Source organism: Diceros bicornis, chromosome 17 (genome assembly GCF_020826845.1).
Source record: "Diceros bicornis minor isolate mBicDic1 chromosome 17, mDicBic1.mat.cur, whole genome shotgun sequence".
Taxonomy (NCBI): Eukaryota; Metazoa; Chordata; class Mammalia; order Perissodactyla; family Rhinocerotidae; genus Diceros; species Diceros bicornis.
In genome coordinates this window covers 28,381,389-28,399,747 of record NC_080756.1, presented here as the reverse complement: position 1 = coordinate 28,399,747, position 18,359 = coordinate 28,381,389, and the positions used below count along the sequence as shown (strand labels likewise).

The following is an 18,359-nucleotide window of genomic DNA, read 5'->3' as shown; positions in this document are numbered from 1 at the left end:
GAGATTTAAAACAATTAATTTTATTTTTTTCTTTTATTCTTCTAGAAATTCAGTGTCTGGGTTTAAGTCTTATAGGATGCTTGGTTACAAAGAAGAATTTATGCCTAGGAACCGGGCATCTCCTGGCAAAAATTCTGGTTTCCAGCTTACAACGATTTAAGGATATTGCTGAAGTTCAGATTAAAGTATGTGCATTATCTTGGGACTTTGAGATCTTGCGCAGATTTCTCTTTCAGAGCGGTTGGTGTAATTCCCACTTTGCATTAATGGGGATAGTCTAGTTAATTGAAAACCATTTATCATTTTGTAGTATTTTAATTATAGACAGTGAACAGAATTGGAATGAATCTCTAAAGATCCTGTGTTTCATTATGAAATCTCTAAAATCAGCATGTTTATTGGCCATTTGTCCTTTCTGTGAAAGAGCAAAGAATGTGCTAAAGAAATTCCAGCTAGCTGGGCTTTATTTGTTTAGATTTTAGATAAACAGAAGTTATAATTATTCCAAAGTTTGTCAAACAGAAGTTATAATTATTCCGAAGTTTCTCATTCTCTGTGTTGTATTGTGGGCTGCTTACCTCTAGTAATTTTGCCTCTTGATTTTCTTTTTCTTGCAGTGAAACAATATTTTTAACATTTTTCATCAAGCAAAATTTAAAATGTAATATATAATAACTGTCTTTATAAGGAATTCAAGATATTGGTTTAGGGTTAGTTCAGGGGAGATTAAGAAATAAACTGTAAGTTTTTTTTTTTAAATATTAGCCAAACAAATAATTTCTTTAAAAGTTTCTGCCTTGGTTGTGGTTTTTTAGTAATGCAGTTTGCAACTTTCATAAACCACACTCAGCAAATATTTTCATAAATCGTGGCATTGACCAGGAATAAAAATGTCTAAGCTCTAACCTCTGCACAGACATTGTTAGTAAATGCGATAATGTGTGTAAAGGTTTTTTTTCATTATAAAGTGCTGAACACACAAAATTCTTAGATTAAAAACAACAATGTGTTTTATAAATCTGCTTTTTATAATGTGCCTCTGCCTAGGCTGATTAAAGGCAAGGCAGAATTAATTACAAGTATCCTAGGGAAGGTAATGATTTTGTGCAGGTGTGGAGCTCTCCGTTACTCAGTGTTAATTCATCTAGGCATAAATTTTGGGACCTCTATAGCAGAAGTTATAAACTATTGGCCAGGGGGCTGAATTTGGCCTGCCAACATGTTTTATTTTGTCAGTTCGGTGTTTATAAGTTTTTTAACTTGAATTATGTGCCTTCTCCATATTTGCATTACCTGCCTTGCTGCTGCATTCATTTGCGTTTGCAGAGACCACTGCTCTAAAGGTGGGTGGACCACAGGTCCCTCAGACCTGCATAAATTAAGACTACTTCTCTTATCAAATGTTAGTATTTGTAGAAACTCAGCATTTTAAGAGCTCAAAATAATAATTTTAATATTTAGATGATTTCATTAATATATTATATTGAAAGATAAAAATTTTAAAAGTTTTAAGTTAATCTTTGCCTGAGTTTATTCAAGCTAAAAAATAGTAAAGTCAAAAGTTTATTTTTTCCTGAAAACATCACATGGGTAGAGAGCTCAGACAACTCTTGGGAAGATGCTTGAGGGGGTTGTAAAAATTAGTGGTGTAACTGATCAGTTCTTCATAAATAATTTGCTGTAGGGACGTAAACCTAACAATGCCTTCAGAACTTTTCTTGAATGAAATCTAGGAGCTCAGATTTGTTTCTCTGAGGGTAAAATTTCAGAGCAAAGCACAAAAATGTTGAGGAAATGCTGAGCTGTCTTAGAGAACCTAATCTTCAATCTTGTAATAAAAAATTCACTTTACTGGTTTGTTTGGGTCTATAGCCTTGCTGACTTTGCTGTTCTAATCCTGGTTAATATCTGGCTTGCGTCCTGTAGATATGGCTTCAGACAGGGATCTCTAAAAGCCAAATTTTAGTGGATTAGGCATTTTTTCCTGCTTTGCTAGATGATGGTTTGTTAACTAGCATTTTATTCTCTGTGTGCCTCCTGTATTTCTTAGTAATGAGAGAGCAAGGCATATTTATAGGATTGTTTCAAGGTTTACAGCTTTAAAGTGCAAACCCAATAAATATATCTACTTAGTTAAGTGAACATCCCAGGTTTTAAGTGTCATATACAAACTCTGTTTTATATTATTTATTTATTCCTTTTTGCCCACAAATGCTTATGTTATTATTATTATTTTTGATCACACTTTCAGGGATTTCAGACAATCTTGACAATACTGGAATTGTCAGTGTCTTTTTCCAAGTTGCTGGTGCGGCATGGCTTTGATTCAGTAGTATTCCATCAGCTGTGTTCCAGTATCATGGAACAAAAGGATCAACAGGTACAGCGTTTCTCACCTGCGTGCTAACTGTTATGTATTTAGCTGACTCTAATCCTCGTTTCCATTCTTTTTAGTTTCTAAACGTTTGTTGCAAGTGCTTTGCAAAATTAGCTATGGACGATGAGTTAAAAAGTGTGATGCTAGAGAGAGCATGTGATCAGAATAACAGCATCATGGTTGAATGCTTGCTTCTCTTGGGAGCAGACGCCAATCGAGCCAAGGAGGCAACTTCTTTAATTTGTCAGGTAAATATTCAAGGCCTCACTTTTGTCTTTTCTCTATTATTTGACTCTGCCATTGTATAACTCTTACTTACATCCTGTTCTTCATCTCTGCAGAATTTATCAGTTTATCGCACCATTGCTTGTGATTTGTAGTAGGAGTTTAGATTCACAGAATTTCAGAAGTAATAGGATCCTTTAGGTATTATCCAGTCTAATCCTTCATTCTACTTGTTTACCTACCTTTTTAGCTTAATAAATAACTTTCTAAATGTGTCTCCTACTGTACATCTCTATACAAATTGTCTTCCAGACACACTCCACATAACACACAATTTTATTTTGGTTTGATCATTTCTCAACCATTTTCTCTCTGTTTTCAGTTTCTCTGTCTGGAAAGTTATCCCCTCAGGGCTGTGTGGCCGTGTAGGCTGTGTACCTCGCACCTTTGGGGGCGCCGTTCACGCTGACGTCGCCTGCTCTTGATCACCCCGCCAGTTGTGTAGCACCGTGGTCCTACCTTCCTTCTCTCCCTTTCCTTGTGCACCGTGCAAACACATCTATCTAATTGTTCTACTCTGCCTTCAAAATCTAACCCCAATTCTCTTTCTTTGATAAAACCCTTCTCATACCTCTCAACCTCCATACAAAGTAAAGATTTACTCCTTCTGTAAGTCCGTGACAATTTATGTACACCTCATGTATATTTTGTGAGTTGTATGAAAGTAGAAATGTATAATGTTCATCTTTGTATCGCTCGGAATATCTAACTCATTGCTTTACCAAGAATATGAATTCAATAAGTATTTACTAAAGTATATTACATGTTATGTCAAGTTATTCTTTGTTGTATAAATTTTAGAGTTTATAATGGCATTCAGGTAACATCATGTATATTTTCTAGAAATTTAATAATATTTCTAACAAAGAATTATGTAGTGATTTAATATATATTATTAGATAACCAGCTGAGTACTATGCTTTCCAATAATTTACTTTTAAAGCCTTACTTTATTTAATTTCCCACTTGCCTATGGATTCAAATCAATTTTTCAACTGTAAGATTAAGTTAGTACTGATTAGCAGTCTGCATAAACAGAAACTGAACCTGTAACTCATTTTCATGCACAATTAATTTATGCATTAATGCCAAATAAATAATCAAATTATTTAAATTTAGTCAAATTTCATGTAAGCAAGCAACATTAAAAATAGTTGCTTCTCTATTATTAAGGTAATTAAATTATTTCTCTCAATAATTCGATACATTTTTATTGCACATCTTTTGTGTGATCTGTACATCATCACATTAATGTGACTTGGATATGCCAAAGAACCGAAAAGAAACTTTCCCTTCAAATTTTTCATTAGGAAAACAACACACCTAAAAGCACCTGAGTGCAATTACTCTACATTCCTCACAGGAAGTCCTTTCTACTCTTTTTTCAATTTATCCAAATCTTTCTGTACAAAAAACATTTTAGAGGTGGCCAGCCTGGTGTTGTAGCAGTTAAGTTCGCACACTCTGCTTCGGCAGCCTGGGGTTCACGGGTTTGGATTTTGGCTGCGGACCAACACACTGCTTGTCAAGCCATGCTATGGCAGTGTCCCATAGGAAGTAGAGGAAAGATGGGCACGGATGTTAGCCCAGGGCCAGTCTTCCTCAGCAAAAAGAGGAGGATTGGCAATGGATGTTCGCTCAGGGCTAATCTTCCTCACAGAACAAAACAAAATAAAACAAAAAAATTTTTGAGGGCTGGCCCAGTGGCGTAGTGGTTAAGTTCGTGCACTCCACTTCGGTGGCCTGGAGTTTGCAGGTTCAGATCCTGGACATGGACCTACACCACTCATCAGCCATGCTGTGGCAGCAACCAACATACAAAACTGAGGAAGATTGGTACAGATGTTAGCTCAGCAACAATCTCCCTCAGGCAAAAAAAGAGGAAGATTGGCAACAGATGGTAGCTGGGGGCCAATCTTCCTCACCAAAAAAATTAAAATAAAAAAAAATAAAAAAACTTTTTATTTTATTTTTCATCCCACATTCTTTTAGACTTAATATGCTTGTTTATATCGTCTCTTCTTCTTCTTCTTTTTTTTTTTGCTGAGGGAGATTGACCCTGAGCTAACATCTGTTGCCAATCTTCCTCTTTTTGCTTGAAGAAGATTGCCGATGAGCTAACATCTGTGCCCATCTTTCTCTGTTTTGTATGTGAGATGCCACAACAGCATGGCTTGATGAGGAGTGTGTAGGTAGGTCCATGCCTGGGATCTGAACCCATGAACCTGGGCTACCGAAGTGGAGTGTGCAAACTTAACTACTACGCCACTGGGCCGGCCCCTATATCTTCTCTTCTTAAAACAAAATCAGATCTTTACATCCATGGATGCATTAAATTTAAAGAATTTATCTTAGTCATCAGAGATTATTTGTACCTAGCAAGTGATAAATATTGATTAAATATTATGGGTAGATTTATTGAACATACCTTATTTTGTACCAGTGCAAAATAAGGTAATCAAGACTATTTATTCATGTTCCAATGCTGCATAATTAAGGACTGTTCATTACAAGGATGGAGTTTATCTTGTTAGGCTTTCTGAGGAGAATTTAATCATGTAATGTACATGATTGGTAGAGAAGAATATAGAAGGTTAATACTGGGTGTAAAAATGCATGAATAGAGACCTGAAGATAAGACTTATCAAATCATGGTGGGAAAACCAAATATAATGAAGTCTAACTAAAAATAGTAAAAGACACTTCTGTGGTGTTCCTTACCACCTGGGCATGTCTCCGAGTCCTTTACACAATTTAATCCTCACAACAACCTTACGAATAGGTTCTAGTATTATCCCCATTATACAGGCAAAGAATTGAGGCACAGAGAGGGGAAGTAACTTGCCTAAGAACACACTCCTGGTAAGTAGTGGAAAATCTACCTCCTGAGTGCCTGCTTTAATCTCCTGTCTACACAGCAGATTCACGGTAGTGGTAGTGGTGGGGTTGTTCATTCATTCTCGAATGCTGGTTTGAAATATTTGGTTTTGATTGTGGGCTGCATTAATTATAAATTAGAAGATGAGAGAGAAGATTGCAAAGGATAGTACATTATACTTTTGGTAATGTTTGATTATATTGTGAATTATCTTCATTATTATTTAAATGCAAAACTGTGTATTTCTGAGCAGTATTTTTTTCCTATTACTTTCATAATTTTATTTCTTTTGTCTGATATACTTTCTTATATATCTCTCTCTTCATGGCACCATATGCCTAAAGTCACCTTGGATTGTTTGGCTCCCCCAAGGAAAACATCTCTACAAAAATGTGTTGAGCATCTTTTATGTGGAAAGCACAGTACTAGATAATTAGTAAAGAATATAAAAGGGGGTTTCTATTTCAAGATGGTTTCTTTATAAGTGTGTATTGGGAGAGGAGGGAGGATAAAACATGTCATTCTAAATCAAGGCAGACAGTAAGTGCCATATTTTGGAGATAAACGTTTGCTAGGCTACAGGAGAAAGCATTTGTGATTGAGTTTTTTGACCCCTTTGTCCCTCTATCCTTTTATCCCTTCCTCCCCTCCTCCCTTCCCTCTTTCCTTCCTTTTAAATTCCTTGTGGGTCCTTAAGGAGGATTTTAGTAATTTGCTAGTTAAATAAAATATGTTTCCTGGGCATCATGCTAGGCTACAGAGGTACAAACTGAATTGCAATAGTGTCCATGCCTTTCATTCTAGTTGTAAAAAAGACAGGCCTGTCTGGTTCAGTGTGCTAAGTGCCATGTTAAACAAAATGGGATGGGAGCCTGGAGGAGGAAGGGTGTGTGTGGCCCAGGAAGTTGGTAGCAAGAACCTACTGTGCAAGAGACTTTGAAACTGTTTCTTCAAGAATGAACTTCTTTTTGCTGGATGAAGAGCAGAGTTAGACATTTAGGGCAGTAGAAATAGCATAAATGAAGATAATGTGGTTTGAAAAATCGCATGTTGTGTTTGTGGGAATGTCCTGGAGCAGAGGGGTTTTAGAAGATTTCTAAACAGGGCAGTGACTTGATCGTATCTAAAGTAGACGTGTACTATAGTGGCTCTGGGGAGAACGGGTTGAAGGTGGGTGATCCTGAAGACTGGTGGGCGTTAAGTTGGTGCCATCAAACCACAGAACTGTCTCCTCAAATCCCTTGGACAAACTTTAATTCTGGAGAATTCAGGAATTTCCCCCAACCTCCTTCTTCCCCTGACCTGGTACCCAGATTTTAGAGTCTTCTTTCCTTTGCTTTTTTTTTTTTTCCTGAGGAAGATTAGCTCTGAGCTAACATCTGTTGCCAGTCTTCCTCGTTTTTTTGCTTGAGGAAGATTGTCCCTGAGCTAACATCTGTGCCAGTTTTCCTCTACTTTATATGTGGGTTGCTGCCACAGTGCGGCTGACGAGTGGTGTAGGTTGGTGCCCAGGGTCTGAACGCGCAAACCCAGGCCACCGAAGCAGAACACGCTGAACTTAACCACTACGCTGAACTTAACCACTACACCATGGGGGCAGCCCCTCCTTTACTTTTATTAATCCTTAATTTTGAGTAGTGAAAGGAGCACAGGCTTTGGAGCCAGCAGGTTTGACTTCAAATCCAAGTCTCTCATTGACTAGCTCTAATGGTTTGGACAAATCATTTATCTTTTCTAAATATTCATCTGTAAAATGGGGATAATAATTTTTATGGTATAGGGTTTTTCTTTTAATAAGGATTAGAGATTATCTGCACAGAATTTAGCACAGTCCCTGACATATGATATTTCTATTATCTATTACTGTGATCTTCTAGTCGATGAAGCATCACGTTCCTTTGCCTTTGAGAAGCTGTTCCTGAGCAGGGCCTGTGGGCTGTCCTCCAGGTTGCTAAGACTTCTCTCTGCTTACTATGGTCACTCTAGTTTTTGTAGCACCTAACATGCTAAGCCACCTTGAGCACGTGCTCTTAAAACATAACATTCAAGGGAAGGCGGAAAACTGAGAGACAAGATACTTCTTCACTGAAATTCAGATTCTTGTCCTGGAAAACCAGAAATGAATGATGACTGTCCTTTGCATGTGGCACTAACAAATTTTGTAATATTTATAATCTCATTTAGTTATTCTGTCATGAATGAAAGCAGGGCGGTAGAACTTACTGTGTTAAGGTACTAGTTTCCCAGATGTCTTCCAATGAGCAAACAGAAGTCCAGAAAGTGTAAGCAACACATATAATTGGTGGAACCTCAGGCCTTCTGACGTCGAGTCTGTGAGATTTTTCTCTGTGTTTTGTTGCCTCTTTCATGCTAACTGACTCTCCTGTGGCAGACTGATTTATGCTATTCTGATATTTGTGGTGCTAAGCTTGTTTTATTTTCCTCTTTATTTCAAGAATGAGTTTTGCCTTATTTTATTTTGTTTCAATCTACATTTGAGAGTGTAGAGAGAAAAAAATCACACCAAGTTTGATTTACCAGTCTCCCAAAAGGAAGAAGGACAGGTTTTTAATATGCTTACCTTCTTTTGTCTTTAATAGGTATGTGAGAAAGCGAGCAGTCCCAAATTGGTGGCACTGTTACTGAACAGTGGTTCCCGGGAGCAAGATGTGCGGAAAGCCCTGACAATAAGCATTGGGAAAGGCGACAGCCAAATCATCAGTTTGCTCTTAAGAAGGCTTGCCTTGGATCTGGCCAATAACAGCATTTGCCTTGGAGGATTTTGTATGGGAAAAATTGAACCTTCTTGGCTTGGTCCTTTATTTCCAGATAAAACATCTAATTTAAGAAAAGAAACAAGTAAGTATGAACAGGAAGATTTGGTACAAGCCTTATTTTTAGTAGTATTTTTTTTCAAGCCTCTAATCTTTTAGTTATGTTTCATTTCAGGTTGGTACAACTTAAGGCAGAAATATTGCAGGGGGTTTGGTTGTATATATTTTTTGTCATGAAATGCTTGAAAGTGGTATTATATTTAAATTCTTTATGACCCAGCAAAGATGTATTTTATAAAGATAGAGCAAAACAGTGGAATCTTGCTGAGGGGTTACTTTTATTTTTATATATTTTATTTTTATTATACAAGTAATCCATGCTCATTTTAAAAATAAGAAAACACATAAAAATCATAAGGAAATAATAATAACTTATTTTATCCATTCTAGGTTATCCATGTAAATTTTTTCCTTCACTTTTTATATGCTTACGTATACATATGCATTAAAATGTATTACAGAAACATATGTACATATATATTTTGCATTTTCCAGTTAATATAATTTGCATTTCAATTAAGGATGTATTTTCTTTATATTTTCAAGTTAACATATATTTTGTATATAGTAAATATATTGATGACAAGTAAGCATCATCCTCTGCTAACATTGCGGTCTTTTTATCTGTCTCAGTTATTCCCAATAAATGTGTTTTCAAGCTTGAACTCCAGCTTTCCCTCTGCTAACTTACTCCCATGCCCACTTCCTTCTCCACAGTGATTATCCTCCATGACTCTTCACCTTAAGGACTCTCTTATTAATAACATGTTTGCTTTACTGTCATTTTTCTGATGCGCTTACCTGGCAAAACCCCATTCTTGGTCAGTCCAACAGTCTACTTTTTCCTCACCTTCACTGAGATGACCGAATACTGCTAGAGAAAGTATCCATCCATGCATATTTGTGCCTCTACAAATTCGAGGTCTCCAACCTTCCAATGGGCCCTAGAAGATCCAGTCAGACTGAATTTCCCCGTTTCTTAAAAGCTTCTTACACTCTAACTTTCAGGCTTTTCCCAGTGTTACTCTCTCTACCTAACACCCTTACCTTCTCTCTTCACCTGGCTGGTTCTTCATTCTTCCTGCCTCAGCACCATAGCACTTTTTACGAGAAAACAGGTGATTTTTTCCCCCTAATGATTGCAAAGCATTCCACTGCATGAATGTACTATGATTGATTTGAAGTTTCTTTTGGGGAATACTTAGGATTTTTTTCCTAATATTTTGCTATTATACACGCTATTTTAATGTGCATCCTTGTACATAATCTTTTGTGCACATTAAGAATGCCTGAATCATGGCTTCCTATCAGTATATTTACAAACCATTCCTGCCCTCCTGAAGTCTGGGTGAAAGGTTCTCCTACATGCTCCCATAGCATCTTATTTCTTACCTATGCTAACACTTATCACATTAGGTAATTGTATTTTTCCTTTGTATAATCTACCTTTTGGTAGATTATGTGCACCATGAAGTTCATGTTAGTTTTTTCCATTGTTGTAACCTTAACATATATATTGGTGCTTTGCACATAGTAGATGCTTATTTAATATTTATAATATTGGCAAAAATAAAAATTTGGTAATAAATTATGTTGATAAGCATATGTGGAAACAGGAACCTCACACATTATTAATATGAATTATCCATTAATATTTTAAGTATACATCCATAGTTTTTTGAACCAGCAATATACTGATAGGAATCCATGATGCAGGCATTCTTTTTTTTTTTTTTCAATTGAGGTAACATTGGTTTATAACATTATATGAATTTCAGGTGTACATCATTGTATTTCGATTTCTGTGTAGACTACATTGTGTTCACTGTCCAAAGACTACCATCTGTCACCGTACACCTGTGCCCTTTTGCTTCTTTTGCCCTCCTCCCTCCCCGATCCAGGCATTCTTAATGTGCACAAAAGATTATGTACAAGGATGCACATTAAAATATTATTTATAAAAGCAAACAATTAGGAAAAAAATCCTAAGTATTTCCCAAAAGAAACTATTCAAATAAATCATGGTACATTCATGCAGTGGAATGCCTTGCAATCATTGGGGGAAAAAAAAAATCTAGCAAATCCAAATGTCTGGATATAGAATGCATTATTAAATGAAAAAAAAAAAGCACAGAACAGAGTTTTTAGTATACCAATGTTGGTGAAAACACAATTGGCATGTGGTAGTCTTAAATGCTGGAATATGAAAAGACTATGTCAGGAAAAAACTCCAGAAATGGGTTCCCTGGTTGCCTCTGGGGACTGTGGAAACTAATGAAACATGATTAGATCCATGTTTCCTCACTTCAGCCGATCTCATGTCAACAACCTGCTTACTTTAATCTTTGATTTCTGTTGGAGAGGAATTGTGGGCCCGTTGGAGAGGGATGAAGGGAGATTTACCCTTCACTGTATTCCTTTTGTTCTGTTTAAAGTTTTTACCATTGACGTCTTACCTAATTTAAAAAATGTAATAATTTCATTTGATTAATGAGAGGGCATAGCTATAATTTTATTGGTAACTGGTCTGAGTAAAGAGCATTTTGGATTCATAGCTTTAAAACAATTTTCAGGTGCTGCTTGACTGAATCACATACACGTTATCATGTGAGCTATGAGAGTAATATTTGAAGAAATTTTCCAGGTTATTTGTAGGACAAAGAGGGCTCTGCAAACTTATTTCTTCATAATAGAGCATAATATAAAATGTACTAAAATAGCGAGAAGAGTGTTAACTTTGAAATTCCTTCAAATTTCCCAATAGAATGAATCACTTCGCAAATAGTTCATAACAGTAAGAATATGTCTTATTGAGCATCTTCTATTTTCCAAGCATTGTACCAAACATTTTGTATGCACCATTTCCTTTAACCTTTTCCATCACCCTATGCTGTGTATATTGTTGTCTTCACTTTCCAAGTGAGGACACAGACACTTGAAGAGCTTGTATGTCTTCCAAGTGACGTTACTAGGATTTGAGCACAGGCCTGTCTGGCTTCAAAGTCTAGGCCCTTTCCTGAGTCAAGTTAATTTCATAAAGATTCAGTTTTGACACCAAAGCTTCGTGTAAATTTTTATGATTTTTAAAAAATTTAAATTCACTGCCTGCTACTTATGCAATATCACAATTGTGAAGTGACTTTGGAAGTAAGAATAAAAAATTCTCTAGAAGTATGAGAATATATAAGGAACTTTGGTATGATATATGTTTATGTTTGTATAATTCTTGATTTCTAAGTTGCTGGTGTATCTTTTTATTTTTAGATATAGGATCCACCCTAGCAAGAATGGTGATCAGATATCAGATGAAAAGTGCTGCTGAGGACGGAGCGGCCTCAGGCAGTGATAGGAATATTTCTGAAGAAGTACTTGATAAACTTGATGAATGGACCTTCATTCCTGACTCTTATGTGGACAGTGTGTTTGGTCAAAGTGATGATCTGGATAGTGAAGGTATTTATTATTAAAAAAATAGTTCCCTTTATGTTTAAAACACTTACACACTGGCATTGAACAATAGGAGTTGGGATGAAAACCTGATTTAATTCATGTGGAAAAACTTGAGGAAAAATGTGTTCATTATTGGAAATAGTTAATACATACTAATTCCAGTTAAAGCAACAATTGTCCGTAAAATGTATGTCTGCACTACTAAATGTTATAATACTGCCCTTAATTGGTGAATAGTGATGGGTGCATTGGAAACACTCTGACTCAGACTGGAATTGGATTCCATGCTTCATCATTGACTAGATCCTTTTGTGCCTTGTGTAAGCCCCTTACCCTTATTAAACGTAATGTTGCCAACCTTGCATGATTATTTCTAGGAATTAGAGAAAATGAATGTAAAATGTCTGGGAGAGTGCTTGACAAATAGGAAGTGTTTAATAAAAAATATTTTTATCTTTATTAGAATTAAAAATAATATTAATATTTTAATAACTCACTTGAGATAACTTTAAAAAAATTGACATGGTAAGATGTATAATGACAGTGACTAGGGCCGACATATTTCACATAATGCAGTTTGGTAAAAATGGGATGAGGTACTTTTTTATTAACATAGTGATTGAAAGCTTTGGGTGATAGAATAAAGGTATTTGAGAGGGCAAAAAGTAAGAGTTATTCCAAAATCTCATGTCTCAAGTCCAAGTATTTTTTAAAAGCGACTTTTATTAAAATATAATTAATATAAAATGAAATGCACTCATTTTAAGTATATACTTTCATGGATTTTAAAACATTTATACATCCGTGTAATCAGCACCACTATCAAGTTATGCAACATTTATCTCATCCATAAAAGTTCCTTTATGCCTCTTCACAAAAAATGCCTTGTCTCCCCAAACTTGGGCCCTGGCAACCACTGATCTGCTTTCTGTCACTATAGATTTAGTATTTTCTCAAGTTTCATATAAATAGACTCATACAGTATGTCCTCTGCATGTATGAAGTCTGGCTGTTTTCTCAAGTGGTTGCACCACGTTATACTCCCACTGGCAGTATATGAGAATTCTAGTTGCTCTGCATCTTCATCACACTACAGCACTTGATGTTGTCGGTCAGTTTAATTTTATCCAGTCTAGTGAAGGTGTAGTCCTAGCTCATTTGGGTTTAATTTTCATTTCCCTGATGACTATTGATATTGAGAATATTTTCATGTCCTTATTGGCCATTCATATATTTTCTTTGTGAAGTGTCTATTCAAATCTTCTGCTAACTTTTAATTGAGTTGCTGTCTTATTATTGTATTATGAGTTTTTTATATATTCTAGGTAGAAGTCCTTTGACAGATATATGAATTGCAAATATTTTCTCCCAGTTATAACTTGTTTTTTCACTTTGTTAATGTTATTTTTCAAAGAGCAGAGGTTTTAAATTTTGATAAAGTGCAGTTTTTTAACTTTTTATTTTGTGGTTTGTGCTTTTTCTATCCCACTTAAGAAATCTTGTCCTATCCCAAATTTGTGAATATTTTCTCCTGTGTTTCCTCATAGAAGTGTTAAAATTTTAGCTTTTACATTTAGGTCTGTAATCCATTTGAAATTAATTTTTGTGTATGGTGTCAGTGAAGGATTGACATTTATTTTTTTCCATATAGATATCCAGTTGTTTTAACATCACTTGTTGAAAATACTATACTTCCGCATTAAATTAATGGCATGTTTGTCCAATTTAATTGACCATATAGGTATGGTTCTATTTCTGCATTCTTTATTCTGTGCCATTGATTTATGTCTTTATCCTTAGGTCAGTGCCATACTATCTTGATTATTTTAGCTTAATAGTAGGTCTTGAAATCAGATGGTATAAGTCTTCTGGTGTTGTTCTTTTTCAAAATTGTTCTCACTATTCTAGGTTCTTTGCATTTCCATATATATTTTGAATCAACTAATTAATTTTATGCTGGGATTTTTATTAGAATTAAATCTCTCTATATATTTAATGTATAATTAATATATAAATAATATATTACTATTATATAGAATTAATGTATAAATAATAATTTATTTAGAGTAAATCTATAAATAAATTTGGGGAAATTGATGTCTTAATAATATGAGTCTTCTGACATATAAATGAGATATATATTTCCATTTATTTGTCATTTAAAATTTCTCTCACCAGTGTTTTGTATTGCATGTTTTTTGATGCTATTGTAAATAGTATTGTATTTGAATTCCAATTTCCAATAATTCACTATTGGTGTATAGAAAAACAGTTGATTTCTTTGTATGTTAATGTTGTATCCTATGGAGTTGCTAAACTCATGAGTTTTAACAACTTTTTGTTGACTCCATAGAATACTCTATGTTCACAATAATGTCATTTGCTAATAAAGACAAATTTACTTCTTCCTTTCTAATTCATATGTCTTTTTTTCTTGTCTTATTGCACTGGCTAGGACCTCCAGTACTATGTTGAATAGATGTGGTAAGAGTAGGCATTGTTCTCGGGTTTCCAAACTTAGGGGAAAGCATTCAGTCTCTCATCATTAAGTATGATGTTATTTGTATTTTTTTTCATAGATACCCTTCATTAGGTTGAGGAAGCTCCTTTCTATTAATTGTTTGCTGAGCCTTTATATCACTAGTGGAAAATGCTTTTCTGCATCTGTTGACATGGGCATATTTCCCTCCTTTGTTCTCTTATTATGGTTAATTACATTGATTGATTTTCTAATGTTAAACCAAACTTGCATTTCTGGGGTAAATCTCACTTGGTTATGGTGTGTTACCCTTTTTTTATATTATTGGATTTGATTTTCTAAAATTTTGTTAAGGATTTTGCATCAATGAGGGATATGTAGTTTTATGTTTCCTTGTAATTATGAGAGTAATCATAGCCTCTTGAAATGAATTGGGAAACATTCTCAACTCCACTATTTTCCAGAAGAGTTTGTGTGTAGGAGACGTATTATTTCCTTCTTAAATGTTTGATAAGATTCACCAGTAAAGCCATGTAGGTATGGAATTCTTTTGTGGGGGGAGATTTTTAATTATAAATTTAATAACTTTAATATATTTATGATTATTTTGATTTTCAATTATTTCTTGCTTCAGTTTTTGTAATTCATGACTTTGAAGGAATTTGTCCCTTTCACATAAGCTGCCAAATTTATTTGTTTAATGTTATTTGTAGTAATTCTCTTATTATCCTGTTAATGTTTGTAAGATTTGTAGTGATATCTGGTCTTTAATTCTTGACATTGGTAATTTGTGTCTTTCCTTTTTTTTCTTCTTCAGTCTAGCTCAAGGTTTATCAAATTTATTGATCTTTTCAAAGAATCAGGTTTTTGTTTCATTGATTTTTCTCTATTGTTTTTTCATTGATTTTTGCTCTAATCTTTATTTCCTTTGTTTTACTTATTTTGATTTTATTTGGCTCTTCTTTTTGTAGATTCTTAACATGGAAGCTTGGAACGCTGATTGTTAGAACTTTCTTATTTTATAATATAAACGTTTAAGACCATACAGATCCTCTCAGCACCACTTTAGCTGCATCCCACAATTCTAATATATTCTGTTTATATTAAATTTTGAAAATTTTCTAATTTTCTTGGTGATTTTTTTTGACTCATGAGTTAATTTAGAACAGCATTATTTATTTTCCAAATATTTGGAGATTTTTTACCAGATAACTTAATCTTATTGGTTTCACATTTAACTTTTTTGTGGTCAGAGAACCCACTCTGATGATTTCTAACCTTTTAAATTTATTGAGACATGGTTTGTGGACTACGATATGGTCTATCTTGGTGAATGTTCCATGTGCAATTTAAAAGAATGTGTATTCAGCTGATGTTGGGTCACGTCAATTAGGTCAAATTGTTTGTTAGTGTTTTTCTGTATCTTTACTGATTTTTCTGTCTACTTGTATTTGAAAAAGAAGTGTTAAAATTGTAATGTTGGATTTGTTAATTCTCCTTTCAATTCCATCAGTTTAAGCTTTGTGTATTTTGAAGCTCTGTTATTGGGTACACAAAGATTAAGGATTGTAATTTTTTTTTTTTTTGATGACTTAAGCTCCTTATATTGATCCAGGTTTGCATCTAGTATCATTTCCTTCCTCTTGAAGAACTCTCTTTTACATTTCTTATAGTGCAGATCTGTGGGAAACCTCTATGCAGATTACTGGAGCTCCTTTTCCATGACTCTGCCCCACAACTCCCAGCTAAATTAGTCTCCATGAATGTTGATGTCCAGCTCCTCATCTCAGGAAAGCCATTGGGCTTTGTTTAAATTCCTTCTCCTTGTGCCTATGACCCTTAAATTGCCTCCAGGCAGAAAGCCAGGGTGATCATAAGGTTCACACAGTTTGTTTCTTTTCATTCAGGAGTTACACAGTCCTGCACTGTCTGTTGCTCAATGTCTGAAACCAGTGATTTAAAATATTTTGTCCGATTTTCTAGTTGCCTGTAGGGGGAGGTTAAGTTTGGTGCTTGTTATTCCATCATGACTAAAAGAAGAATTCTCTTTAAGTGTTTTTAAATAAGGGAAAACATTAGAAATGCTAACATAATAATAGTTGATTTTTGGTTATGTAGATTTTATAATTTGTTTTGACACTTAAAATTAATTCTTTATGCTTCTAACATAAAGAGTGGTGGAATTTAAAATTTCAGTTTTTCAGCAATGCCTCCACATTATTTATCCTTAGTAATATGATTTATTTATTGATCCTTATTTTCTTGATAATCCATAATTTTAAAATTAGTTCTCATCTCTTCTCTCTCAAAACAATATTGCCAGCTAAACTCATTGTGTTTATTTTAATGTCATTTCATAAATGAAATCATAAAATATAAAAAAACAAATAGATTGCTGAATGTTAAATAATGAAAGTGTGATTCCAATATTTAAAACAAGATTTGAAAATTTTTAAGAAAAATTCAGAGAAATAGAAAAGAATAACATTGATCAGACTTGTGTATAAACTTTCTCTGCTTCCTGTACATGTATGTATTTATTATAGCATGTGTAACTATTTTTTTATTTGGCTCTTTCCTACTGTACTATGAGCTCATATGAGGCATGGATTATTTTTCGTGCTTATCTTTATCCGGCACTTACTCAATGTCTAGTCTATGACAGCCATTCAATAAATATTTATGGAAGAAGAAAAATGTGGTTGAATTTGGAAAATGAAAAGCCAACATGTGTATCGTTTCTATTTTAAAGATATTACAATGGGAATTGGGCAATTTCCATTAATGAAAATGTGTTTAATATTTTATGATTAAACTGTGATACTAGCATCTTATGATTGAGTCAATGTTTTTTACTTGCCTTTATCATTTAAAAATAGGAAGTGAAGGCTCATTTCTTGTGAAAAAGAAATCAAATTCAATTAACGTAGGAGAACTTTACCGAGATCCTGCGTTGCAGCGTTACTCACCAAATTTGCAAAGGCATTCCACTTCATTGGTAAGTTAAATTGTGATTATGCTGTGTGTTTTGTTACTGACATTCTCTTGATAACTGAAATTATCTACCAAAGCTAGGAGCTATTGGTGCAGAAATTCCCTAATTCCCTGATATATGAAAACATTATATACCGAATATATATATAGATAATTTTATATATCATATATAATTTTAAATTTATTTTAAATTATAAATTTATTTTAAAATATGTTCTTATTTATATATTTATATTTATTTAAATATATTTATATTTTTATACTATTACATATAATATATATTATTAAATATAAATATTTAAGTATATTTATATTTATTTAAAATATAAATTTATTTTAAATTGTAAATTATATATAATTTTAAATTTACATTTGTAGACTTTTGGGGCATATATGTTAACTAAATTTCAAAATGGTTTTACCGTTTTTTCTTTTGATAGCTTCATGTCTATGGAGCCCAGGCTAGATCTATGTCTTATGGTGTGGCTTGGTCCCATGAATACTTTAGCTAGAAATCTTACAGTGATTCCTAAGGACACTAGGTAGGAAAATGTTCTCTTTGCTTCAAAAAATGACAGTGATTTTGTTATAAACATCTATTTGCTTAATAGGGACCCATTTTTGATCAGGAAGATTTACTGAGGCGAAAAAGAAAAAAATTGTCTTCAGATGATTCACTCAGTAAGTATTTGGCAGTAATCATAAGTAAATAGATATTTTGAGCAGAATACAGTACTTTGTTAAATTTCCTCTGATTGTTCAAATTTTCTTGGTGCCAACTTCATCTTACATAACTTTCAAATTATATTTACCTAGTGATTCCACAGACTGTAGAAAAATAAAATACAATTATAGATTTAAAAATTTACCTTTTATGATGTTATTTAGGACACTTTTACCCTTTCTACTGTTTTTCTGAAATGTAAATAATACCCTCACCAATGCCACTCTTCATCTCTTTCTCCAGGTCTATTATTATTATTATTGTTTTTTTATTTTTTGCTGAGGAAGATTCACCCTGAGCTAACATCTGTTGCCAATCTTCCTCTTTTTGCTTGAGGA

At 33.9% G+C, this 18,359-nt stretch overlaps 1 protein-coding gene across 2 annotated transcripts in view; it reads left to right on the top strand.

Annotated features, from left to right (window-relative positions):
- Window positions 1-18,359, top strand: part of LRRK2 (leucine rich repeat kinase 2) — a 134,401-nt gene that overhangs the window by 44,110 nt on the left and 71,932 nt on the right. For both annotated transcript variants that reach the window (XM_058558503.1, XM_058558504.1), the window contains exons 16-22: window positions 46-185; window positions 2,252-2,380; window positions 2,455-2,625; window positions 8,141-8,399; window positions 11,639-11,827; window positions 17,183-17,301; window positions 17,909-17,978. In XM_058558503.1, the coding sequence (XP_058414486.1) occupies window positions 46-185; window positions 2,252-2,380; window positions 2,455-2,625; window positions 8,141-8,399; window positions 11,639-11,827; window positions 17,183-17,301; window positions 17,909-17,978 (1,077 nt within the window). The remainder of the gene's footprint in view (window positions 1-45; window positions 186-2,251; window positions 2,381-2,454; window positions 2,626-8,140; window positions 8,400-11,638; window positions 11,828-17,182; window positions 17,302-17,908; window positions 17,979-18,359) is intronic.